Source organism: Cheilinus undulatus, linkage group 8, assembly GCF_018320785.1.
Source record: "Cheilinus undulatus linkage group 8, ASM1832078v1, whole genome shotgun sequence".
Classification (NCBI taxonomy): Eukaryota; Metazoa; Chordata; class Actinopteri; order Labriformes; family Labridae; genus Cheilinus; species Cheilinus undulatus.
In genome coordinates this window covers 12,484,431-12,512,185 of record NC_054872.1, presented here as the reverse complement: position 1 = coordinate 12,512,185, position 27,755 = coordinate 12,484,431, and the positions used below count along the sequence as shown (strand labels likewise).

The 27,755-nt window shown below is 38.5% G+C and overlaps 1 protein-coding gene across 1 annotated transcript in view; it reads right to left on the bottom strand.

Moving 5' to 3' along the window:
* The window catches only part of eif3ea (eukaryotic translation initiation factor 3, subunit E, a), a 47,711-nt gene extending 21,376 nt beyond the window's left edge, over window positions 1-26,335 (bottom strand). Inside the window, exons 1-7 of the mRNA XM_041792411.1 lie at window positions 26,215-26,335; window positions 24,232-24,349; window positions 22,152-22,269; window positions 18,099-18,141; window positions 15,571-15,675; window positions 5,703-5,828; window positions 5,195-5,319 (exon numbers count right to left, since the gene is read on the bottom strand). Coding sequence (XP_041648345.1) covers window positions 5,195-5,319; window positions 5,703-5,828; window positions 15,571-15,675; window positions 18,099-18,141; window positions 22,152-22,269; window positions 24,232-24,349; window positions 26,215-26,304 — 725 coding nt within the window. The 5' untranslated portion in view covers window positions 26,305-26,335. The remainder of the gene's footprint in view (window positions 1-5,194; window positions 5,320-5,702; window positions 5,829-15,570; window positions 15,676-18,098; window positions 18,142-22,151; window positions 22,270-24,231; window positions 24,350-26,214) is intronic.
* Window positions 26,336-27,755: the final 1,420 nt, after the last annotated feature.

Here is a 27,755-nt window from a genome sequence, read left to right as displayed (position 1 = left end):
ATTCAATAACCTTTTTCTTTTAATTTTTTTTAATAAACAAAATTTAGAAAAGAATATAAATGTAAACCAGTCATATTAGAACACTAACAAGACTTTAGTGACCTAAAAAATTATAGTGCTGTTAGTCAATTATAAACTAATCTAGAGAACTATGGGCTTAGTAATTAATTAGTCCCATTTAATCCCATATGTTGATCATTTAAAAAGGTTGCATTAAACTAAACAATCAGAAAGGCCAAGCTTCTGAATGGCATCAACTGAAGTGGAAATCAAGGACAGATGGTCCAATACTAGCCAATCTAGAATGGTATTTACCAGTAGAACCTGGATTTTATCCATAAAATCACAAAAATTAAGAGCACAATAAACTTTTACATTTCAATCGAAGTTACAAAGCTACTTTAGATGGTTGTGTGATGGCATCAGTGTGTGATTTATCAGCATACATTTTTTAATCGCATTTTTCACCCGTGTGATTAATTTATCAAAATTAATCCACATGCTACTACATAAAGGACTTTAATCGGTAGTGGAGTACTTTCACAGCAGAGATAGAATAATTCACTTGTTTTAATATTAATACCCTGACTGATAATTTCTAACCATGCAAGTCTTTTTGATAATATTAATACTTTGTTATTTAGTAAAATGATTAAAAACTGTTTAAAGAGAACATATTTATCTGTTTAATATTGCTGGGGAAGGCAAATCCTTTTCTTTCCAAACAACTGGATGTAAGTTTCTGCAAAGACTTTTTCTTTTTTTTTCCCCTAAACTTTGTTTCAAACACATAAAAATGCTTTATTTACCATATTTACTTGTAGTCATTTCACTGAGCCGACGTTGAACACAACATTATATAACATTTTGCCTCCTTTAATTAGCCAATGGAATTTTATTCTGCTGCTTTCAACACATATTTCAATATTGAAACTTTTCACGAAGTTGCTAATGTTTACCACAGCTGCTCTGAGCAACAATGGCAGAGAAAACTGTTCAGTGGCTGGAGCCAAATATTATGGATTTACTTGGGTCTACTTATACTTGGTTGGGCCTCCTTTTGCATGAATTTCTGCATCAATGCGGCATGGCATGGAGGCGATCAGCCTGTGGCCCTGCTCAGGTGTAATGGAAGCCAAGGTTGCTCTGATAGCGGCCGTCAGGTCATCTGCATTGTTGGGTCTGGTGTCTCTCATCTTCCTCTTGACAATACCTCATAGATTCTCTATTGGGTTCAGGACAGACCAGTTTTCTGGCCAATCAAGCACAGTAACACCATGGTCACTGAACCAGCTTTTGGTACCTTTGGCAGTGTGGGCAGGTGCCGAGTCCTGCTGGTAAATGAAATCAGCATCTCCATAAAGCTTGTCAGCAGAAGGAAGCATGAAGTTCTCTAAAATTTCCTGGTAGATGGCTGCACTGACTGTGGACTTCAGAAAACACAGTGGACCAACACCAGCAGAGGCCATAGCAGCCCAAATCATCACTGACTGTGGAAACTTCACACTGGACTAAGCAGTGTGGATTCTGTGCCTCTCCACTCTTCCTCCAGACTTTGGGACCTTGATATCCAAATGATAAACAAAATTTACTTCCATCTGAAAAGAGGACTTTGGACCACTGAGCAACAGTTCAGTTCTTTTCCTCCACAGCCCAGGTAAGACGCTTCTGACATTGTCTCTGGTTCAGGAGTGGCTTGATACAAGGAATGCCACATTTGCAGCCCATGTCTCGGATTCATCTGTGCGTAGTGGCTCTTGATGCGCTGACTCCAGCCTCAGTCCACACCTTGTGAAGCTCCCCCAAATTCTTGAATGGATTTTGCTTGACAATCCTCTCAAGGCTGCGGTTATCCCTTATGCTGGTGCACCTTTTCCTACCACACTTTTTCCTTCCACTCAACTTTCTATGAATATGCTTGGATACAGGACTCTGTGAACAACCAGCTTCTTTAGCAACGACCTTTTGTAGCTTACCCTCCTAGTGGAGGGTGTCAATGACTGTCCTCTGGACATCTGTCAAGTCTGCAGTCTTCCCCATGATTGTGTAGCCTACTGAGCCAGACTGTAGAGACCATTTAAAGGCTCAGGACACATTTGCAGGTGTTTGGAGTTCATTAGCTCATTAGGGTGTGACACCATGACTTTCCAATACTGAACTTTTTCACAACATTCTAATTTTCTGAGACGCTGAATTTTGGGTTTTCATTATCAGAAATGATGACATAAAGGCTTGAAATATTTCACTCTATGCGTAATGAGTCCATATAATATATGGGTTTCACTTTATGAAATTAATGACAAAAAATATTGAACTTTTTCATGACAGTCTAATGTTTTGAGATGTACCTGTAGAATGATGTATTGCTCATGTTTGTCAGGAAATACATAGGATACGGAACTTCAAAAATAATTGCATGTTAACTTGTAATCGCAATGTCTGGGGGAAACAAAAAATCACAACTAGATTATTTTTCCAAACTGTTCAGCCCTAATTAATACTGCATTAAAATGCAAAACAAAAATGAGGACAGCTTTCTTAAAATTATTTTGTAAGTGTACAGTTTGCTTCCAAGCAGCACAATAGTGTCCCATACCTGTTTTTTAAATCAATATCAAGCCCGTGTAGTCTAACGTACTGCACACCTAACAACATTAGAGTCTATGAGGGTTAAGCCCTGGAGACTGAGATCAGGCCATGCACACATACTGGACATTTTCCCATCCTGCCCCATCCCATGTGTTTCACTGACGCCATTTCAGCTCTTTTACAAATGAACAGCTTTGTCCGATCACTGTAACTTTGACTGTACATTGATTGTGGCACATTGAAGTCCCATCTTGAACTAGCCGTGCAAAATGGACTTTAATTATATAGCAATACTGCTCCTCATGTCAATGCAGTCTGTCAATAAGACACAAACAAGTCTTTGGACCAGCATCTGCTGACTGCAGGGGTAAGGGAGGTCAAATGTGGAGCTGAAGGCCAACCACTGGTCAACGACTTCAGCCAAAGGAAGTACTGGTCAAGAGATGAGAAAGGGGAGCCAAGCCTCAGTGGGGAAAACATGAGGTTTCTACACTGTGAAACTGCAAAGCACACAAAACTACCTCAGTTTGTCCACACAGATGGTTGGGTGAGCTTTTCATGAGTAATTATTGGGCAGGCCTCCTTAATCATCCACAATAAAATTAAAAACTGAGTAAAGTTCAGGGAACCAGACATTTGAGTGTGCTGTGTTGTGGTTGCCTGTCATAGCGTATGTGAAGCTCAATCATCTGAACAACTAAACGAGCTTGCAATCAGAACGGGGGAGGGAGCTAAGACATCAAAATAGGCGGTGTGCAAATTTTAACACAGAGTATAAAGTTTCTGATCTGCGATACACATGGCCTCGCTCTACTTTTAGAGGGTAAACAGACCACACAAAAAACACACTTCTGAAACCACATTAAAATACCAGTAGGGTTCATGTAGAAGCTCACCCACCCAAAAATGTGTTATTAAAGCAAATGATTTTTCTCTAAATCAAGTTCATATTATAGTGGGTCGGACTGAACTGTTACCAAATTCTTCAATAAATATGTTGCAAATATCCCCCAGGTTTGGTCGCAATGAATAATTACAGTAGAGAACATTCTTTGAACTATAAGGGATCAGAGGCAGTTATTTATTTTATTTATTAATATCTTTTAAAAAGTTATGTAATAATTAAATTGGCCAATATATCGATTATCAGAATTTTTTTATTCCCTAATATTGGCATCTGCCCCCGAAAGTCCATATCAGTCAGGCCCTAGTTATTTATGCTCACTTTGAACTCAGCTTGTCAAGATTTTTGATACTTTTTCTATAACACATGCCTTAAACGATAAAATATCTGTTCCTTTTACATTCAGTAGTACTGAAGGTAACAAAGTTTTGAAGGAAAAAAATTGTGCTTCAAAGCAAAAATGCCATAAGCAGAGAGAGACATCGCACAGTGATGGACATTCAAATAAGAGCGAAGACTGGCATCCTATTGCTAAAACAAATTAAAGATACTGAGGCATCATTTCCATATCATTTTACAGCGATTACGCTCTAAGGAAGTTAGAAAGACACCAGGATCTCTGAACAGGCATAACAGAAGATTCAAGAGAGGTCTGGCTGTAGACCATACATCTTTGACTGCCACTCTTTCATGTGAGACGCCGTTTGTCAAAACGGACACTGCTAAAACTTCAAATTATTTGGATTCAACTTCTTTCAAGGTTTAGGATATCAAAAGTTCAAAGTTATAAACCCGACCTGCAAAACCTAATTAAATGTTAAACCCTTTGAAACTTGTGGGAGCGCCAGCGCTCCCATTTGCATATCTATTTTTAAGCACAGGTAGAATTGTAACCAAATGTGATAGAGCAATAATTCTTTTCGCATATAAAACCAGAGTTGTAACACTAAAATATCACACATTCAGTGTGTCCCAGAATACTGTCTCATTCCAGAAATATCTTTCCTTCTATTGCAGAAATACATTAAAAAGCGCACACATCAAAAACACTAAGCTATAACATAATCTGGACCGCTGCCTTTCACAGCACTTCCTACTTTACTTGTATGTGTATGTGTTTGATGACGTTTGTCTCCTTGAATCTATTGCGTTGTTTTCTTGCAGGTCATGAGTTGCACTTGTTATTGTTTTAACATGAGATTTGATTGCACGACTGTAAATATGTATTTTTTTTACAAACATGCTGTCTTTTTGCAAATTGAGAACAATTTCATTTTATTTTTATTTTTGCCTTCTATGGTAGGCCATAAAGGGTTAATGAAGCCAAATAAACAGTCTTCTTACAGTAAAAAAAACAGGCCTGTCCTCTATAAACATTCTATGTTATCTACGTAGCTTGTGTAGCTCCATTATCTGTACAAGCTACGTAAATAACATAGCCATGTGGCTAAAGCTAAACTCACAAAACAGCTACGTATGAAGCTGAAGCGAGCCACCATCAGCGCTTCAGTTCTGACAGCGGCATCTTACGAGAAAAAAGACTGATCAAACTGCTGACATTTCCTTTGCTGCTTTCCTTGTCATTACTCTGATTTCCTGGTATTTTCCAGCAGTTTTCAATATTCTGGGTCTAAAAGCAGGAGATAAAACCAGAAACTCAAGTGAAATGATATTGTCAGTGATACTGTGAATGCTACTTACTGTGGCTGATACAAAAACAGCTCAATGATATTGTCTCTGCCTTTGGGATGATTGAAGAAGACAAACAGGGACCAGTGAATGAGCCATGTCCTCTGCTGGAGAGACTGGAGAGGGGAGGTGACCGACTGGATAGGACAAACACAAAAGAGAGCAGGAGGGAAGAAAGAAAATTAATGGTTAAAAAAAGTCCAGAGGATATATCTTAAATGTATCTTAATGTAAATATATTTAGACAGCCGGATAAAGCTGTCTCACTATCCATAATGCTGTCTTAAAATCCATAATGACACTAGAAATAAAAAATAAAAGTGTTCTTGCCTTCGAAAGGGCCATCAATCAAATACAGACACTTCATACTCTAATCTAAGTTCTTAAGTAGTCAGATGAGCACTTGTGGGTTAGGAATAAAATGCCACAGCAGAGCTGTACTGAGAGTGAAATGTCAATATGAGAGTCTATGTAAGGGAATCTAAAAGCCGTATCAAATTCTGAGAAGTGGGGCATTTACGTTGTTATCGATAGTCTCTCTCAGGCGGGTGAGGTCCTCCATGGCTGCCTCCCAGTTCTGCATCAGGATCTCAGAGGCCAGCTTTCCCCACAGAGAGTTCAGGGCATTCCTGTCTGTCGCTGGGACCTTGGGAACAGACACAAAAACAGACAGTGTACTGTTAAAACCTGAGAAACCACAACACTGCAACAGAGAAAACACCAGTTTACAAACAAACAACACACAGTGACAGTCGTCTTATACAGCCTGACACATAGTCTATTAACGTCCAAACACAGTGAGACCAGGTTTCTCACTACTGGTTTTAGCGGCACTGCTGCACAGTGCAGTCACTTTATTATTCATGCTAAATAAATGGATTAAATTAAGTCATCCTAGATGAAAAAAGCTTCACAGAAAAAGAGAACTGGATCATTGAAAGGCTGCTTGGAGTTATGACCACTGCACTGAAGTTTATTACACAGTTTAATCCATCAGATTAAAAGGAATCATGCAAATAAAAACTAGATTTCAAAATTGTGAAAAATAAAAAAGATGGATTGAAATGAAGGCTACCAATGTTGCACAATGCATTTTGGGTAATAATGTCAAAAGGTTGCAGTGTTCTTTGTGTATTTTTGTGATTGTATTCATGTTGATCTACATTACAGTAACTCCTTCTTTGTTGTTAAATAAAAAAAAAAAAAAAGACGCACTTGGATTGAAATAAAAAAGTCTTTTAAGACCTTAGCAAAAGATGTGGGAAAAAGAACAATGCAACCAATTGATATCAATACCCAGTATGCACTGCACAACAATGGGAGCCTACTTGTGAAACCATTTTGTTTCATTTTATCAAAATGTAGAAATGTAGCATTTTTCTTCATGAAACATACATTTATAAGGCAATAATTTTAGCATAATAAAGTTTCCTTTAAGTTCTAAAACAAATCTAATTCATCAACTTGTAGAGACAAGGAACACAAGGAGGTGTTTGTCACAGAGTACCACATGCAAAACATTTTCTCCCCTCAAATCTGCTTAAATCTGGGTTGTGTTTTCAGTAAGATTTGCTTTGTCATAACTGTTAGAAACTTCCCTCCACTTCAAGCTTGAGAATGATAATTGCACTAATCTCCAACTATTATCTTCAGTAATTCTGCACAAGTCTGTCGTTATCACAAGGTAGTTAGACTGAAATATGAACTAATGCTAACAAGACACATCTCTGAGAGCGTAATCACCCTCTAAAATGTTGCAGGCTACTGTTTCTGATTTCCAGAACAGACTAAAACAAACAAAAGAGAAATCAGGTAATGAAACACAGGTTGAGAGTGCCTCTGAACCTCAGCGAGGCAATCACTCTGAAGTGGACATTGGGCTACACCCTAAGGCTCATGGGAAACTCTGTGCCACAGTAGTTCACGATAACACCAAACACCAGACACAGTGACATGAGTCAAGCAGGAAGTCAGGGTGGGTGTCTGAGCGGCCAGAGAAACACAGATCCTAACCACACGCCCCCGTTCACCGTTGGACAGCCGCTGAAGTGGACTGTGAGACACGACAGACGTTCAAGAAGAGGAAACGCTAAAAAAAGAGCAGGTTTCTGCTGGAACCCCACAAATTGAGAAGTTTATTCGTAAAATAAGGTTTTATTTTTCTTCCTTGGCATAGACCAGTTACTCTCTGATAACATTTCCACAACTCCCTTTAACTCTAAAAAGGAGAGAATTTAAACCTACTACAAAGACTGATATGTCATTTTGACTGGTAGATTACAAAATGTTATCTCTGATGATGAAGAGAAAAGCATTTACTCAGCATATTTTAAATTACATAAAACAAAAATGTACATTGTAAGTAATTCGTATAGACATTTTACAATATTGTCATCACATACAGCAAAAAGTTATCAACCCATATTAAAACACCTGCATTTATAATAGATAATTCATCTAACACGCTCAGAACGAAAAAATAGATTTCTGATTTGATGATGACACATTCCATTTTGATCCCCTTTATGGTTTAATAATAACATCCAAGTATCATAAACAGTACTGCCAGTCAATAAAAAAAGTTCTAATGAATTAAAAGGCTTTGCGATCAATTAATCGCATATGTCAATAATTTGAGAAAGACTGCATCACTGGTAGACATTAGACACTACTGCGTCATATCATGCACCGAAAGTGCCGCCCATAGCACATCAGAAGTAGAGTGTCACCGGTCAAACTCCCCTTGGGCCAGGTGCTTGATACCAGAAGAAAGAGCTCGCTTGGGGTTTGCCTCCCTGCCTCACCATGTAAGTGAAAAAACAATGAGAGTGGTGGTATTTCACCAGTGGCTAAGGCCACTCACTTATTCTACACCTTGAACAGAAGATGACTCTAAATTTCTTCTTGTATGTTCTCAAACAGAGCTGCTACTACAGCAGCCGAGATGTGAAGAAAACAGCTGGTCTCTCAGGAAAACACTCTTCCAGCCGCACTGGGAATAGAGCAGTGGCATGAAATGCCACGACAGGTCACCTCCGGTGTGGGCTTGTTCATAGCAATTAAAGGGGACATATTTTACCCTTTTAAGACAAGTTTATATTGTTCTCAGAGGTCTCCAGAACATGCCCATAAAGTCTGTTGCTGAAAAAACACTCCAGTACTGGATTTTTGCATGTCTAAAAACCCTTCTGTTTCAGCCCTGCTCAGAACAAGCTGTTTCTGTGTCTGTGGCTTGAAACATTAATCAGCCCCTGACCCCACCCCTCTCAGGAAATGGATGTGGCTCTCCTGATCCTCAGGATCAGGGGAGGAGGGCGGAACTTTCTTTCAAGCGGGGTAGGGCCAACCAAACCTGGAGTGGGTGCTTACTCCCCAAATGACATTATAAGGGGGAAATCTGAGAACGGCTTGCTTTAGCACACATTTTCTGAAGGGGGGGGGGGTTCTGGTACTTAAGGGGGCTGTGGACGGGCCAGGGGCAAATATTTTTGTTAGAAAAGCCTGAAAAAGTGATTTTTGTATAATATGTCCCCTTTGAAGGGGGTAATAATTTGGACATGCATCAGACAGTGTCAGTGTGTTTGGGGCGTATATGTTAAAATAACGAGCTATGTTAGTTGAAACACATTTTTCTGATGTCTCCCTCCATAACAGCTGGATAGAGGTTATGTCTTAGTATAGTTTCCCTTGAAATTGTCATTCAAACCAGCCCTTGATCAGCACCAAAGAGTGGCACATTTATCCTGACTAATAACAGCCTTTAAGCCTTTAACAGCCCCTGGTTTAATTAAACAGATAAACTTTTCAAACTGGTCCAAAATGACTGCCATGGTCTTTCTAGTGCTAACATGAGATGATGGCAGGTAGGGGGAGAATATCTAGAAAATCTCCCCAAGAAGAACTCAGTAATATAGTGTGTCCATCCTCACATCAGAGTAGCAGAGTCTCTTTGATCAAAGAAAATGACTCTGGTCCATCACGACTGACTTTTTCTAAAGCGCAAAAGTCACAAGAAAGATCAGCATTGTAACATCAGAGAAAAAAAAAACTCTGCTCCTCTGCCAGCATAAAGGTCAGCATTTCATCTGCTGAAGTGTTTTGTTTTGTTTGTTATTTTTTTTCCCTCTCTTGGAAGTCCCGGCCTGCTACGTTTGGCTGACCTCCAGGTCATTATGGCAGCTTTCTACACACACAAACACAGTCTGGCTTTCACTAGTGGCCACGCTAGAAAAGTTTCAATACCTGGGTTTTTCCAGCAGTTACCTTGAGTTTCCATTGGTTTGTGAAATGGGCACATTTTCGCTGACTGACCAGCAACAATAAATTTACTGTGCTGGGGATCCGACGGGATACTCTATCTTTATTCTTAACATTCAATCCCTGCATTAAGTGATGATATGAATAAGTTGCTCTTTTCGGACAAGGCCACACTGTAACAAGACCTGAGGCATGGATTTTGCAAGGCTGGCTTCCTTCGTTTAATTGACTGGGTTTCCCACGTTAAATGACTTTATGGAGCCTCACCTCTCCCGTACGGGGGAGGGAAAGACAGAAGAGAGGTCTGTGAGGATGGGAGGTCCACAAAATGCTGAAAAGAAGGAAAGGGGGAGCGGTATACAGACTCAGACTAATGAAATCCATTTCTACCTTTTCCCCTCCTAAAAAGCCTCTTGCATTGTCAAGGGTAAGCAACAGATATCTGGTTTCAGAGTCTGATCTGGCTGGAACTTAAAATGAGGGGTCTGACAATTTGAGGGGTAAAGAGGAAAAAACATCAGTCCTGGACTTCGAACAACATACCTCAATTAAAGCAATTTTGGTTTATTTAGAGTGAGCTGCAAAGCCATAAACAACTGTTGAAGAAGCAGTGGGATATATCCATTGGAAGCTTTTGAGGACTTTTCTTAATGTGTATTTTTTGTAGGCAGGGGAAATGGAAAGCTTCAGTGAATTACCCGTCATCTTGTCTCAGATGCAGCTCTTCCTTGCACATATTTGAGCAGATCAGTGAAAAACCCATCAGATGAAGTACCCAACTGCTTTGGGTTAAGAGGGTTGTTTGCAGCGCAGAGAGTTCATCATCGCTCAGAGTCCCTGCCAAGTTTTTTTTTTCAGGAGGGGACACTCCAGTACAGTGAATGTGCATGACTAGTCGGAGTCACTGACATCCCAAAGACAAGAGGCGACGCAGTGCAGTATCAAATGCCAATTAGACTGGGAACAAAAGATGCTCTTAATGTTTTTCGCTCTAATGAATGAACAAAAAGTAGATTTTATTCTTTCTCATTCTTTCAAGCTTGGCTTTGGCACGAGTCCTTGCTTTACCACAGAGCTAAATGCTGAACCAAAGACACAGAAAAGCAAGAGCACAAGTGAGTGACACTTGGAAACCGCTGGCTATGCAGGCTGGTTCCATGGTCATTATAGGACATTCAGTTGAGTCGAACTTACTAACACTTGATGCAAGATAACACCAGAGGGGCCAAAGCAGAGTTAAATTCCCACTGGAAGCATGATTTTCATTTCAAAGGAGTGATAATCTGAGTCAACAAGGTTGTAGCTAAGTGTAAAAGTGCCCTCCATGTGACCAGGCAGCTTCAGATTAGGCAACAAATAACAAATCAAGCGGCTTCATTCATTTTCCCCAGTCCCTGCTGCACAGATGAGATAAAAAAAAAAAGGTTTCCATGTAAAATATAAAAGGTATGGATTGTAGGGATGCACAATATTGGAATTCTGATGATATTTTAAAGCTTATTTTAGCCCATACTGACAAACTCACACCTTTTATATTGTAATAAAAACAAGTGTCTCCTGTTCAATGAAAGGCTAAATCAAGCAGATCTGAGAGAGGAGCAGGGACGTAGACAGTCTTTTAGGTAGTTCTTTTACTTTAGGGTTTCATTTAAAATATTCAGGGCTCATAGTGGGTCCTCTTAAGTGTCTGGCACCCTAGCCAACCACCTATTCCTGTTGGTACAGTTGTACTTTTCGCAGATATCTAAGGTGGATATATAATTTGTGTTGCCGATATGTATGGCCGATATATCATCTATAAATATCGTCAGAAATTTTCATATATATAATCAACTTTTTATGCTTATATCTGCCGATACAGTGCTTAACAAATTTATTAGACCACCTGTCATATTTGTCTCCGAGACCATCCAGCATCATGAAGTGCTTTAATGCGGACTCTTTCATTTTCAGTGAGCTCTCCACATTTTACCATTTTGAACAGGAATGAGGAATTTTAAACTGAATTCACCCAAATTTGAGTTGGCTCATTGGGCTTCTCTGAGAAGTCAGAAATTAATCAAGCATAACATTCAACCGCTAAAACTAATTTTTCTCTCCAGGAATGCAAGTAAATAACTATAATTTGACATATTAATCAAGAAATATTAATGTGCTTTACCATCTTTTCAGTTTTTTTGTAAATCAGTATATTTGAAAATTCATGGATACAATAATAATTATATTTTAGCATTAAAATTATCATTTGGGTTAAAGAGCTTCTACATATTGGTGTGTTAACCATTGCAGAAACATAAAAAATGATTTTAGTAATTACCAATGCTGTAAATTTAGGGCAGCTGTGGCATAAACCTTACTTTGGTTAGGGTTAGGGTGGTCTAATAAATTTGATAGGAACTGTAGTTCAGACCTAAAATTTCAGTCTTCACTTAAAATTAAAAGGATTGAGGATGAAAAAGATAACATTTTCAGTTGATTTGGGTCTGTTGATCTAGGGCTGGGCAATATGGTTTAAAATCTATATCCCGATTTATTTTTGCTATATCCGAATACAAGATATAAATCTGAATACTTTGAAATGTCCTCTGTCTGTTTAATGTTTTATTCAGCCCCAAATGACACTTATTAAAATGGACTGTTCTATTGGATTTTTAATAAAATTGTATGCAGAAGGGTAAAATCAATATAAAGTCAAATTTAGCACACTGTTTTATTTTTAAAAGGACTTCATTCAGACTTTTACTAATAAATCAAACATACATAAGTTGTGAAATACTTGGTCTTTTATAGTGTGTGGACAGTCCTGAAATGTTTTCTGTGTTATGTTTACTATTGCTGATTATAAAATGATCATTTATTTTCCTCATTAAGGGTGAAGCAAACCTACACAAAACTCACCAATCCTGTGTGAAGGCCAAAACCTGCAGTCTAGTCCACCATTCAGGCTCACAGCTGTGATTACATTAGTCTGTTATCTGTGCTGATGAACGCTGGACCAGTTTCTGACAAGTTCATAACACAGGGGCATCTTTAGAGTCTGCTGCTGGGCCATCTTCTCTCTGACGTGTACAACTCTGGCAGGGAGTTTTCAGCAAAATGATTGCCCAGCCAAATCACGTATTCTGGATTTAGTGTCTTTATGAGATTTTTAAACCCTGGCCTTTCAACAACACTGGGCTCATGTCTTTAGTGACATGTTGTGTTATTGCCGCTGTTCTGTTGGAGTCATCTTGCAGCATATATTAACGACTCGCTTGTGAGTTCGACCTCTTCCTTTTTAAAGCTGACCGACTGCAGATAACTAGCCGCTAACTCACCACGCTGCTCTGTTTACCTTCCTCTCCCCTGCTTTGCTTTCCTCCACTGATATGAAAACACACATGTGTGGAGGAGAGTTTTTGGGGGGGGGGGCCTCTCTGCTGTGAGAGATGCAATGGGGACAATGGGAGAAGCAAAACTCCAGCGAGAAATACATGCTGACGGCTCAAAACTTCCACATAATTTATAACCGATGTTCACGATATAGTCATTTTATACATCGTGTGTGGCAAAAGCCGCGATACACCGAGTATACTCGATATATCACCCATCCTATGTTGATCCTGCCTAAAACTCCACAGATCTATACATACATGTTTACAGGCAAAACTGGTATTTACATCTGATCTATTGGTTCTAGGGATGCAGGAGATTGTATTTTTCCCAACATCCCATATGCCGACATCTCTAAACTAATTTTAGTCCGATACCGATCTAAATATAGACTTTTTTAAATTGTTAACATCACGAAGTCTCTAGTGTAGAGACAGGCTGAGTTAAGGAGAGCTGAGAGAGGAGGATTTATACTGACAATATGTATGGTTGATATTAGGGCTGTGAATTAATAGCAAATTAGATTAAACTGCAATATGGCCTGTTGTAATTTATCAATCGCAGAATTTGCAATATTTCTTTAACTTGAAATGTGTCAAAATACCAGTTAGATTTATTCATTTTTTGCAGCAGCAGCAGAGATTTTATGCACATTGTGCAAACGTTTAATTATCAACAAAGCGGTCCATTTAAATATGATGTACTTCTCTCTAACCCCTGCTTGCATCAATGCTGATGCACCATGCTGCTGCAGCTGCTGGCAAAGCTTCACCTCCTCCACCCCAGCCTCCTCCTTTATAGCTTTTAGGCCTGTTGCATCCTCATATTCAGATTCATGCTACTATGGATTAATTGCTTCTGAAATAATTTCATTGTTTTCAATACACATTGTCATGAATGTATCTGACCATACGGGGGTTTCTAGCTATGCACTCTGTGTAAAGTTAAAGTATACTGCCTGACTGACCCAGAGAGCATCTTTAAGCAGAATCTTCTCTGCCAAGTGAAAATGAATATCCATTTTGCAAAAAAATGGTTAAACGTAAGATGAGTGTGCTCCTGACTAAATGTAGGTTATAATATAGAATGATTATTTGCTTGAATTCCTTGAAAAATACATAAGATGAGAAATCTAATAATAATCACATATCAAACTGCAATCATAATATGGGGGGGGTGGCAATTAGATTTCATTCTGAGGATATCATGCATCCCTATTTGGCTGTAAATTTCACAACGGGCTGGATAGGTTTGGATTTTTTTTTTGTCCCAATAATAAATGAAATCATCATTTAAAAACAGAATTTTGTATTTATTTGGGTTGTTTTTGTATGATATTAAAATTGGTTTGATGATCCAAAACATTTAAGTTTGATAAATATGCAAAGAAATAAGGAATGAGAAAGGGGGCAAATACCTTTTCATGGCATTGTATACATCACTGACTTAAACAAAGCCTTGATGAGTTTCAGTTATCAGGCTACTCAACTTACTCAAGGAATTTGGCCCCTTATTTGGACTCTAAAATACTTATAACATTTTTACAGGTGATTTTTCATGTCAAAGAGACATGGGAAAACAACAGTGATGTAAAGTGACTGCAAATGAACCACAGGTTCTAGTCAAAACAACAACACCTGCCTATAAGTTCCGTGAAACACCTAAATTTTAACACTGGTTCTCGAAATGTCCACGATGACTCAAAGTTTCCAACCCTTAGAAAGATGTGCCTACCTGCACTCACTCATAACTTCTGAAATCAAAGACTATATCACTTCAAAATATATGAAATTACCCAGAAAGACAGAGCTCCACAGTGACTCAGGCTTAGTGTTTAGTCTTAGCAGTCTGCAGTTGTCGCAGCGGAGCAGCACATCCACTGACTCGTTCATCCTTCACTCACTTCTGAGGGCAAAAGGGACACAAGCCACAAGTGCCAAAACCAAGGCAACAAGTCTGTGTGTTTATAGAGGAAATAGGGAGTGTGCACATGCACTAACAATAACACTTCCAGTATTCTCTGTGAGCTGTAATTATGCACCTGGGCAAAACATTTGTTGGCATTATTCAATTTTTGAATTGCTTGTCTTGAAAAAAATGAAATAAACTCATTTTATTTGATCAATTCTTCTTTCTCAGCTCATCATGATTAATTCAAGAAAAAAAGAGCTGGCTAATAAAGACAGCCCTAATCAATCCACATGAAATATGTCATTATTCCTCCTTTAATCACCTTGCAAAACATGCATAACCCTCCTGATGCTAACTAAGAGATGCCTCGCATAACTTAAGCACGCCATAAGCTCAGAAGTCGTGACAAGGAACTCTCTGGCCCAAGCACTCAAATCAATAAGCTGTCTACTGAGGCCCGCCTGGAGAAGAGACTACAGACAGATTATGCAGTCCGCCACTGATCACTTGGCCCAGTAAAAGATCCTACTCAAGTCCTAGAGCAGCAGTCTCCTCTTAATACAAAAGACGTGCAGGGAATTGAAGAGGCAATGACGTAAGCTTTTCACATTCAATTACTTGTAAGTGTTCTTTTCCTCTCCTATGCAAGCACTGGCCTTCTGAAGAATTAAAGCAATCTGGCCAACATAATGTGATGTTCAATTTTAATATGTCAGAGAAATGCCTCACGCCAGTTTATAAAGAGGACAGTATAACACTCTGTTAAGTGAGGTGAGGTGTGGAATTATCAGGAAACATCGCTGTAGATGCTAGTGTTGAAGTGTCAATGGCAGAAGCAACCAACTTACCAAGACACGGAAGAAGTAGAGGTACTCAGCAGCACCGGAGTAGTTTCCACACTCGTACTGGAACTTGGCATATCGGTAGAGTGTGTCCAAGTACTCCTGACGAAACTTTGTGAGAAATATGAGAAGATATAAGAATATTAGTTAGAACCAAGAAAACAGATACTGAAGCATATTTCTTAGACATGTTGCTTGCACTTTTTTTAACAGCTGTGGTAAAAGAAATAACACTTTTATGCCGCTCCTGTTTGTGTTTCAGGGCTAAGGTGTTGTAATCAGAAATACGTGGCAATATAATAACCATATTTATACAACATAGAGCTATTTGATTATGGCAAAAATCATTATGATGATTATTTTGATTGATACCGAGATTACAATTATTACACCGCTTTCCACATTATTAAGCAAATGACATTTTTCTCTTATTTTCCAAAATATTCATGCAAATGACAGTCAGAGTATTTTCCAAGTCATCAGCCATCAGAGCATAATTCAAATGTTTTTGAACAGACTTCATAATGATAACCATTATTTAAAAAAAAATAAAAAACCCAAAATGCACTGTTCCACATTATTAAGCACGACACAGTTTAAACTTTTTTTTGGTTGTAAAGAACTGAAAATGGTCATTTGTTGAACTTGCAGCATTAGGAGGTCATATTTAGCAAAATCAAAAGCTATTTTAATCAAAAACATCTTAACAGGCCAAGTTCCATGTTACCATAAAGACCACTTCTTTGATATCACCTTCACTATTCTTGCATCCATTGAACTTATAAGTTTTTGGAGAGTTTCTGCTGGAATTTTTTTGCAGGATGCCAGAATATCCTCCCAGAGCTGCTGTTTTGATGTGAACTGCCTCCTACCCTCATAGATCTTTAGCTTGAGGATGCTCCAAAGGTTCTCAGTAGGGTTGAGGTCAGGGGAGGATGGGAGCCACACCATGAGTTTCTCTCCTTTTATGCCCATAGCAGCCAATGACAGAGGTATTCTTTGCAGCACGAGATGGAGCATTGTCATGCATGAAGAAAATTTTGCTACAGAAGGAACTGCTCTTCTTTTTTACCATGGCAAAAAGTGGTCAGTCACTTTTTGTACCATGGAAGGGTTGCACGGCACTCGTCAGTCAACAAGACTGTTTGAAAATGAGTCTTCATGTATTTCTGGGCCCACTGCAACCCTTTCTGCTTGTGAGCATTGGATAGGGCAGCCGAATAGTAGGTTTATACATGACTGCAAGCCTCTGGAGGGCCCTACACCTTGAATAGTGTAGTCGTCACCCAACGCTGTCCCATCCAGTCCTCTAAAACTAAAACAAGGAAGTGACTGTGCAAAGTGAGCAGCCAAGTTATTTTCTACTTTTTATACAATAGTATGAAACCAGTCTATTTTGTTAGCAAGAAATAAAAGTCATTTATTTCTACTTTCTAGGAAAATTTCAGGTTTTTTTTTTTTACATTTTAATTTCAGCTGATGTGTGTTTTGACTTCAACTGTTTTAAAAAATAACCATAAATTGCAAAGAATTCACATTTCAATTTCAGTTATTTGTTTCATAATTAAACAAATATTTACAGCACAAACAGAGTCGGGTTGGGATAATCGTTCATCACAAGGTAAAAAGTTCAATTAATCGTGATTCTGATTTTTGCCATAATCACCCAGCACTACTCTATTTCCTACCTCTATTTTGATAACAACAACTTTAAAGACCATATCTCCCTGGGATTATTGATATCACTTCTTAAACATTTCTGCAGTCATATATACTATCTCATTTTAACTAATGTCCTAATTTAATTTCACAGTATCTGTAGTGCCATATTTTCCTGCTGTGGTGCTGCCAAATTAATATAGAATTAACACTGCTTTACCATATAAGAGATTACTTTTGCCATGAATGGACAGAAAATGTCAAACTTTTCTTACAAATCAGCTAGAAAGTGGTTATGTGAACAAAATTAGAAATTCATATGTGTAAATATAGGAATATGATTTGAAGCCTTCCAGTTTCTGATATATAACTTCACTTCCTTCCGCCTAGTGTCTCACAGCAGTGAGCACTGACGTCAGTACGATTCAGTACAACTGTTGCAGGCATCGGGTGCTCTGGGTAGCCCGAGCCTTTCCCACAGCCTGCTGCGAGGCCGGGAGCCTGGGCTGTGAGGAGGTGCAGTGAGGACAGCATGCAGGTCAGCGGGATACCGGAGTGGGAGGAGACCCATGTAGGGGAGAGTGAGAAGCCAAACATCATGGTAAATATAGAACCTCCGGCATTCTTGCGGCTCTATCCACGAGTCCCGAGCTACTCCGTTTATTCTTAACAATTCACCACAGAATGTAAATGTCCACAGAATTTGTGCAAGCCATACAAACCCCGAAAATGAGTTAAGGGTTTTGGGAAGTAGTTCTGCGTTTCTGTGCTCGGCCTTTCCCTCCCACTTCACCCCTAAAACAACCATGGGTTCATATAAGAGCCATGGGAAAAGCAATGAAGAAGTGAGATGTCAGCAAATGAGGCCAACTTACGTTATGTTTTTCTGCCAAATAGTCAAAGAGCATTCGTCCATCTCTGTAAAAAAAAAAAAAAAAAAAAAGAAAGAAAGAAAAGTGAGACAGTTCCTGTAGTTAGAGGCCATTTAACTTGAGTCGCTGTTTGGCTGACATCCTGGTGTTTGGAGTCCCATTCAGGTATATTTTTCCACTTCTGGTCTAAATCAAGAGCTGCACATAAAGAACACCATTTGACTTTTAAAACAGTGTGATAGCCTGTTTATTACATTTGGTTTGGCTACTTTAAATACATGCTAGCAATGTTGAGCCAATTATATCCAACAAGGAAGGAAGCTTTAGAGGCTGTTTCTTTGTCAATACAGAGGAATGCACAGACTCTTCTGAATATTCAAATCCAGTCTGCATTTAACAACTAAAATAGTACTATTACACACCCAATTAAAAAAAAAAGTTGTGTAAAATAAATTAAAAACAGAATGCAATGATTGCAAATCTCATAAACCCACATTTTATTCACAACAGAGCATAGACAACATATCAAGGCCATGTTTAGCATTGTGCAGCATCCCCTCTTCTTTTAACAACAGTCTGTAAACATCTGGGAAGTGAGGAGACCAGTTGCTGGAGTTTTGGGAGAAGAATGTCACATCCCTGTCTGATGTAGGAGTTTTGCTGTTAAACAGAGAATGGTTTAGCATTGTGTTACCAAAATGTGCAAGGCCTTTCCTGAAAGAGACATTGTCTGGATGGGAGCATATGATGCTTTAAATCCTGTATGTATTTTCAGCATTGATGGTGCCTTTCCAGATGTGTAAGCTGTCCATGCCATATGCACTAATGCAACCTCATACCATCAGAGATGCAGACTTTTGAACTGTGCACTGATAACAAGCTGGATGGTCCCTCTCCTCTAACAAGCTGGATGGTTCCTCTCCTCCTTCGTCCACAGGCACTGCAACCATGGTTTCCACAAACAATTTAAAATTTTGATTTATCTGACCACAGAACACTTTTCCATTTTGCTTCAAATGAGTTTTGGTCCAGAGAAAACATCAGTGTTTCTGGATCATGTACCCAAATGGCTTCTCCTTTGCATGTTACAGCTTTTACTTGCATTTGTGGATGGCATGGCAAACTGTGTTGACAGACAGTGATTTCTGAAAGTGTTCTTGAGCCAATGCAGTGATCTTCAGTACAGAACCATGCCTTTTTTAATACAGTGTAGTCTGACAGCCTGAAGATCACTGGCATCCAATGTTGACCTTCGGCACACAGATTTCTCCTGATTATTGAATGTCTTGATGATACTGTTATTATGTATTGTATCTGTTGATGATGGGTTATCCAAAGTCTTTTACAGTGAGGAACATGTTCCTGAAACTTTTACACAATATTGAGACAGTTTGGTCTGCCCATCTTTACTTCTGAGAGACTCTGACTCTCTAAAAGGCTCCTTTCATACCTAGTCATGTTTTTGACCTGTTGCCAATTAACCTAGTTTCTTGCAAAATGCTCCTCCAGCTGTTTTTCTTCAGTACCACTTAAGCCTATCCACACAGAGACTGGATTAGGAGTATCGGAAAAAGTTTTTATCTCATGGCCGTGTCATCTACACAGGCATTTTGGAGCCCTAAAACAATATTTTTTGAAAGCAGGTCCCAGAGTAGACAAATATAGGCAGACCAACCTTACTTGCCCATGTGTACAACCAAGCACCATTTTTTCTGAAACAATCACATCATGTTCCCCTTAACCCCTTTTGTTTTCCCTTTGTCAATGTATTTTAATGTCCTGTGTGAAGCACTTTGAATTGCCTTGTTGTTGAAATGTGCTATACAAATAAACTTGCCTTGCCTTGCCTTAACCTGCATGTGCTAACCTCACCAACAACAATAATGGCGGATTACAGGATCGTGTTCATGTAGCTATAGCTACTGATCTTATTATGGCGCTTCAACAAAATGTTCAGCTCCTTAACTGTGAGCAAGAAATGGTCATGGAGAACAGCATACGCCACATGCTCTTAGATCCACCATGGAGTTCAACAGAAAGATTTCGGTGCACCTGCTCCATAATCTTCTCTGTTTTTTTGTGTACATCTGTGGCAGCATTGCAGTGCCACCCATATGCCTGGCATATACTGTAGAGCATTGTCAGTCATTTTCAATGGTTTCATGCTTATGCAGCCATTTCTTGAAACGATGTCATGTTTACAGAAAGCTCTTTAAAAATAAAAAAAGACAATAAATCATTCACATCTGTGTTGAAAAGGCCTTACTGTCAAGCCTTTTGTTGCCCTGTCTGTACTTTTTGAGATGCATTGCAGCTATCAAATTCAAAATGAGCCCCCCCCTTTTTTTTCTTTATTTTTTTTTTTACAAAATGGCAAAATGTTATAGTTTCAGCATCTGAGTTGTTGATTATATTCTGATGTGATAAATATGGGTTTGTAAAATTTGCAAAATCACTGCATTCTGTTTTTATGTACATATTACACAGCGCCCCAACTTTTGTGGGATTGAGGCTGTATATGGACAAAGGTGAACATATGCATATCTAGGAATGAATGGGTGAATCTTTATCAGGCTTAGACAGGAGTCTTCACTGCGTCAAACCACTCGTCTCTGCTGATGGTCTAGATAAGTTTTTGGTTGAGTTCTCTCCAGTGAGGAATGTCCACCTGTGGTTCATTACTGGAATACAGATCCTGATAGTAAATCTGAGCCACTGGACATACCATATATGTCAGTAAAAAATGCCTATTACTAAACTTTTAAACCATATGTCTAACAGCGCTACAGATGTATCTCTATGCATGGACAAAACAATATCAGTGCAATCTCTGAGGCTACATTTTGCTTTGCAAATTATTACCAGATTTAGATGAGAAGCAGCTGCTTACTGAGACATCCAACAAGTGGACACTGTTCATGACAGAGTTGGCACAGCATTACTGCCACTTTCTGCACTATTAAGTCTAAAAAAGAGCCATTGGCAGCATTTTGAGTCATCCATAAAGTTGTTTTGAACACCTCAATGAGTCAACAAACATAAACACAAGTCAACTGCCCTAATCCACAGAGATGTGTCAAATAATAAAAGTTTGAGAAAAAGTACTGGCATAATTTAAAATGATGTATCAGCATAGTTGCTGGCTTTTAAGGCATGCATGCCTCATAGCCAACTATCTAACAAGCAGCACCAAGACAAATAGGTTCTGCTACTCTGTGAAATACTATGTGATCTGTGTGACATTAACCCAAGTAGTAAAAAAAAGGCTCAAATTTCAACCCTTTTCAACCACTGAATGATCCTTAAATTCAGAAGTAACTTTAAAAACAAGCAACTGCATCGTGAATTATTTAAGCCATAACAGGAGAATAATTCTTCTGCATGTCTTTTGGCTTCACAGCAAATTTTCATCCACCGCAGATGAATCTCCCATTGTTTTGCAAATCAAATGGTATGAAGAAAAAAAAAACTATATATAACTTAAGACAGACATGTGATTCTTTATCCAAAAGCAAGAATATTCTCCCTAACTCCACAGTGACAGCAAACTAACAAAACCCTGACAAGCTCCAAATGAAAGCTGGCTTCATCTGGCTTCCAATCTCCCATAGAAAATCCTACAATTTTTCTGCCTTGGATGGACGGAACAGTACAAACTCAAGAGCAGAATTAAAAATGCTTTTGATTATCTGTGCACAGTCTCGCCAAGAAACAAAGGAAAGGATGCAGACTGATTGTAACTATTTTGATCACTGTGGACGAAAAAACTGTCTTAATAAACTTAACCTCAAGATCTTGTCTCTCTCTTGTTACTTGCTGACTTTTTATAGCAAAAGCCCTGAACATGATGCATATATTGTTGACAGAATATGTAGTTCAGATGGCTCTTAAAACCTTTCATTCAAAGACTGCTGTGGCGTCTGCTGTTTAAGAAGCAGGTCTAACTAAACCCAGAATAACTCTAAGTTTGGTTATGGGCTTTTTAAACCTCTCAAAGTCTGATCATGTATGTAACAATGTGGGTTTTTTTTGCTTATGAAAAAGTAAAGCTTTTACCTCGTGGACTGCATCTGCCTTGTTGTCTCTGGGTCCTCAAACATTTTCACTATAGGTTCGGTCTCTGACTGCAGCTGTTTCAGCTGAGCAACAACCTCTGTCCTCTTCTCCCTCAGAGCTGACACAGGAAGGATAAAGAAAGTTATTAGCTCCAACAACACTAGAATCAAAATATACAATGTAGACCTATGCACTCAGAACACTATAAAACAGGGTTTACTGCTGAATCAATTCTAAATGGAGTGAGAGGTGAAGCACTGTAAATGTTTATGATTCCTAGTGAGTGATATGAGTCTTCCTTTGGTTTTGTGTGTTGCTGAGGAAATAAGCAGGCTGCCAGACTATTATACTCAAGTAAAAGTGCAGTTACTCAGGTTAAAATTAGGGATGTTCCGATACCATTTTTTCCCTCCCGATATGATACTGATACCAAGGTGTTGGGTATCGGCCGATACCGATACTGATCCGATACCAGTCTGAACTATCTGAAATGACTGTTCAGACTCATAAATTATTTTAGACATATATTTGACTCAGAACATGGCTCAACTATTAGAATTGTAAATGTACAGCGTCTCTGTGAGCCTAAAGTTGTTTTCCTGCTGATTATTGAGTTTTGCTGCTAAATATTAGAATAATGATACAGGGGGCTGCATCACAGGTTCTCTCTATCTCTCTCTCTCTCTTTTTTAAAATACAAACTTTAGTGCACTTTTTCAAATACAATATAAAACTTACAACTCGCAGATTAAAAATTGTTGTTAACAGATATGTACTAAATGTATACAGTTGTATAAATCATCAAGTGCGTTGAACTCTCTCTCTCCTTTCTGTATTTTTGTGCAGCATCACGTGATCATGGAACAGTCTGCTATTGGCTGACGGACCCTCAGAGAGAAACAATATGACGATTAGCATGCGAGCTAGCGGTAATAAATGATCGTAATTCCATTAAAATGGATAAAAAAAAACGTTCAATATCGGGTTTACTGGTGTGGATTTAATCATTAAAGTCCCTAAAACACACACGAGTTTCAGGCATGCTGAAAACGCTGCCACACGGGATTCAAAGGCATCAATAGCGTGAATGGGAAAAAAAACGTCTAGATTCAAGAGGAAAACAAGTGGTAACGATTTATGGTTCAAAAGTTATTAAACTTTTTATAGACTGTGTCACTTCATGTCTTGTACGACAGCACCAGTCTGAAAGGCATTTTACAAATCACATTCAGAGAAAAACCGTCACGCAGCCTGCCTTCTTTGCAGCTGCAGCAGGTCCCTTGGTTGTTCTTCGCTGCTGCTGCGCTGAAAACAGTAGGCCGGCAGCGAAGAAGAAACTATTTCCGGTTTATAGAGCTAACAGTTAGCATGACTAAACAAAGCAAACTATAAAGTTAAACCAAATGGTATCAGATTGGTAAATAAACTTGTATACTCACCGGTACCGATACCTGCATTTTAAGCAGTATCGGACGTATTTCCGATACTGGTATCGGTATCGGAACAACCCTAGTTAAAATTTACCTAAGTAGAAGTAGAAGTACTAGTCAACAAAACGAGTCTCAAGTACAAAATAAAAGTGCTTCATTTAAAGTTTACTACTTGAGTATTGCATCGCTACTTCTCATGCTTGAAGGGGTTGTGCTGTAAATTATGATCTTTGTTATAAAACTGGAGATTATGAATCAATAACCAGGTTGTTAAGGTAATGTAACATCTTTATAATAAAGTGAAATGAACCAGCTGTTTTGGTATGTGATGTGGACTTATCACTCTCTATGTGCTACTGTCCATCATGTGTGGTCAAAGCCAAGCTACTGGCCAGTTTCATGTCATTGATAGAAAGCTTTGACCTCCTTGTTTTGACATTTAGTTTGCATTATTTTACTCAGTAATGGATGCTTTTTAAAATGTAGTGAAGCACAACATGTCTCCTACAATGACTGATTTTAGAACTACTCAAAAAAGTACAAATACACAAAAAGCTACTTGATACAATAAGGTGAGTAAATGTAATAGTTTCTTTCCACCTTTGGAACTAAGGACTAGAGATGTGTGTCCAGTAAACATGTAAACTTACTATGGGGAATTTCCTTATCAGGAAAGAGGCTTCTGTGCACATCCATGGCGAAGTCCACCATGTTGGTGTCACTGAGGAGGTCCAGTTTTCCATTGAGTAGCTCCTGCTCATTGTAGATCTGCCAATAAAAGAAAAAACAGTGAGTAATATGTAAGCAAGGAGTTTAACATTGAGAGACACCTAGCAACAGACATCCAACATCCATAAATGCATGCACACTTTGGCATCCATAATCTAGAGCCCCACTGAACATGTCCAAGTGACAATGTAGTTGTGATCTGCCCTCCTTTGTTGTCTGCTATCTTTTTTAATTGAGGTGTCTTTTCATTAAAAACTGAAACTCCATAAGGTGTATGTACTACACAGTAAAGCAAATTTTTATTTTTGTGGATGAATTTCACATAGTGAAAGAAAAGGGCATTTATGCCTTCCAGCCTCAAACTGCTCCAGGCTCCCAAAATGCTTTGCGTGTAGCTTATGTCTGCCAGAATGCACCTGAACTTTTAAAACAGCTTTTCTCCTTCAGACATTAATTCATAAATTGACACCAGTAGTGTACTTATTTGTTGGTACAATCAGTTGAATGCAGTTTTTTATTGAAAAGACTCATGAATTAAAAAAAGGCATGTAAGCAAAAGGGAGGGCAGAGAACTACACTCTGTTGGATCACCGCTTGGATGTGTTCAGATATGTTGGATTGCAGATGTCCAAGTGTGCATGCATTTATGGATGTCTAATGCCTGTAGCCAGGCTCTATTGCAAAACATGGTATATTATGCCTCCAATTTTCAGTAATTATAATATCTAAGTTATTGGTTATACAATCAGTTGACTTGTTTCCCTTAGCCCCCAAGGTCCTTGAGGTGATGCAAATTTTATCAGCCTCCAAAAGACGCTAACTATTCTGATTTAATGTTACACAACATAACCTGTGACCAAAAATCGACAGAATGTCAGGCTGTTTGTATAATATTGTTGAAACAGACTGGTATTACATTAGCTTTACTGGAATTATATTAGCTTTCTTATGAAATCATTTAAACAAGTTTTTGAATACAGTATTTTCAAGCTATACAGAATTCCCTAAAGCTGCCTTATATGTTCATTATAATATGCCTGTTACTAGTGAACCAACATTATTAGCCATTAGCCCTGTTCGATGAAGTTAACAGGTATGATTGTTTTATGTCAAGGGAGATCCCCACAGGGCGGTAACATCGCTGAGCAGCAGGTTTCTTATGTGTATAGAAGCATTTCACATCTCGGTGTACAACCTTTACCTCCGAGTTAATAGAGTTACCAAAACGCTGCTTCCCAAGTCACTTTCTTTTTGTAATGGATTAGCTGTCCGAGCCATGGACACCAAAGCAACGTAGCACGAGTGTTACTGTTCAAAAAAGGACGCGTTATGAATTTAGATGTCGCTTGGGGCGTTTAGCTTTTCCTACAATTATTTTACTTGGGACAATTTTCACATGAACCTCATCCTGTTGCAATGCAAGTGCTTTTTAGATACAGCATTCACAAAAGCGGTAGCATCTGGAAACCCGCGTGGCTGAATTAACCAGCGAAAAGCTAGCCACAATCAGACAACTTCCGATACTTCATTTCAAGTATATCACTCCATATAAACATGTAGGTCTTGTGCTGTTACGCTCAACACTTCTCGAGAAATGAGTATCCGTTTTTCAAATTATCAGTGTCATTTTACGACACACAACGATAAATGAAGTACACATTGTGAGAACCTTTGTTCCTTCCTACAGTTTTATCTGTATTCACAATTACTCTGCGGTTTTATTTTGAAAGGAAGGTGCGAAATTCCGGTCGCACGACGGTTTATGTTGTTGCTTTACACGGCATTAGAAAATGTGGTCCAACTCCTTAGCATACATGGCTTTTTAATTGTTTAAAAGCCGTGTTTCTGCCCTTGAAATAAGTAAAACATGCACCGAAACAAATACTCTATGTGTGGGACGATACCTCTTTAACAGACAGGAACTCCAGGAGAGGAAAAACGAGATGACGGTCTAAAAAGTGGGCAATTTTGGTTGTTAGGTCGTATTCCGCCATCTTGGCTCCGGGAAAAGGGAAGTGAACGCACGCTCTAGCTGTTTTACGTCACACGGACACAGCCAATCAGAGGCATTGTCAGCATCCTCTCTGAGAAATGGGGAAGAAGTGTTAGAATGTTGCTTATTTCGACCTCTAGTAAAAAATAATATAATATCATATGATATAATATAATATAATACAATAAATTCGATTTTATTAGATAGATAGATAGATAGATAGATGGATGGATGGATGGATGGATGGATGGATGGATGGATGGATGGATGGATGGATGGATAGATAGATAGATAGATAGATAGATAGATAGATAGATAGATAGATAGATAGATAGATAGATAGATAGATAGATAGATAGATAGATAGATAGATAGATAGATAGATAGATGGATGGATGATAGATGGATGGATGGATGGATGGATGGATGATAGAGAGATAGATAGATAGATAGATAGATAGATAGATAGATAGATAGATAGATGATGGATAGATAGATAGATAGATAGATAGATAGATAGATAGATAGATAGATAGATGGATGGATGATAGATGGATGGATGGATGGATGGATGGATGATGGATGGATGGATGGATGGATGATAGATGGATGGATGGATGGATGGATGGATGGATGGATAGATAGATAGATAGATAGATAGATAGATAGATAGATAGATAGATAGATAGATAGATAGATAGATAGATAGATAGATGGATGGATGGATGATAGATGGATGGATGGATGGATGGATGGATGGATGGATGATAGATGGATGGATGGATGGATGATAGATGGATGGATGGATGGATGGATGGATGGATGGATGGATGGATGATAGATAGATGGATGGATGGATGGATGGATGATAGATGGATGGATGGATGGATGGATGGATGATAGATGGATGGATGGATGGATGGATGGATGGATGGATGGATGATAGATGGATGGATGGATGGATGGATGGATGGATGGATGATAGATGGATGGATGGATGGATGGATGGATGGATGGATGGATGATAGATAGATAGATAGATAGATAGATAGATAGATAGATAGATAGATAGATAGATAGATAGATGGATGGATGATAGATAGATAGATAGATGTTTACTACTGAACCATTGCATGTATTAATTTGTCTCTTTAAATTATATACATTTCACCATCACTGGGTGTTGTTTTCAATGTGTTTAATTCTATTATGCAGACTTTTTCAGTCATTCTTCAGTTATCATTCTTTAACTATTTGCAGCACTTGTAAATCCTATTAATCCATGTCTGATTCAATTATTTATGGGAAATAAATGATCACTTTGTTTATTTGTTCTAATATGTGGATGAAGCTGACATATGGTATAAGACTTCATTCTTTCCATAAGTGGCATCCAATATACAGTTTCCTGTCATTAAAGAATGACACTTTTTTATATTTTCCTTTTCATTT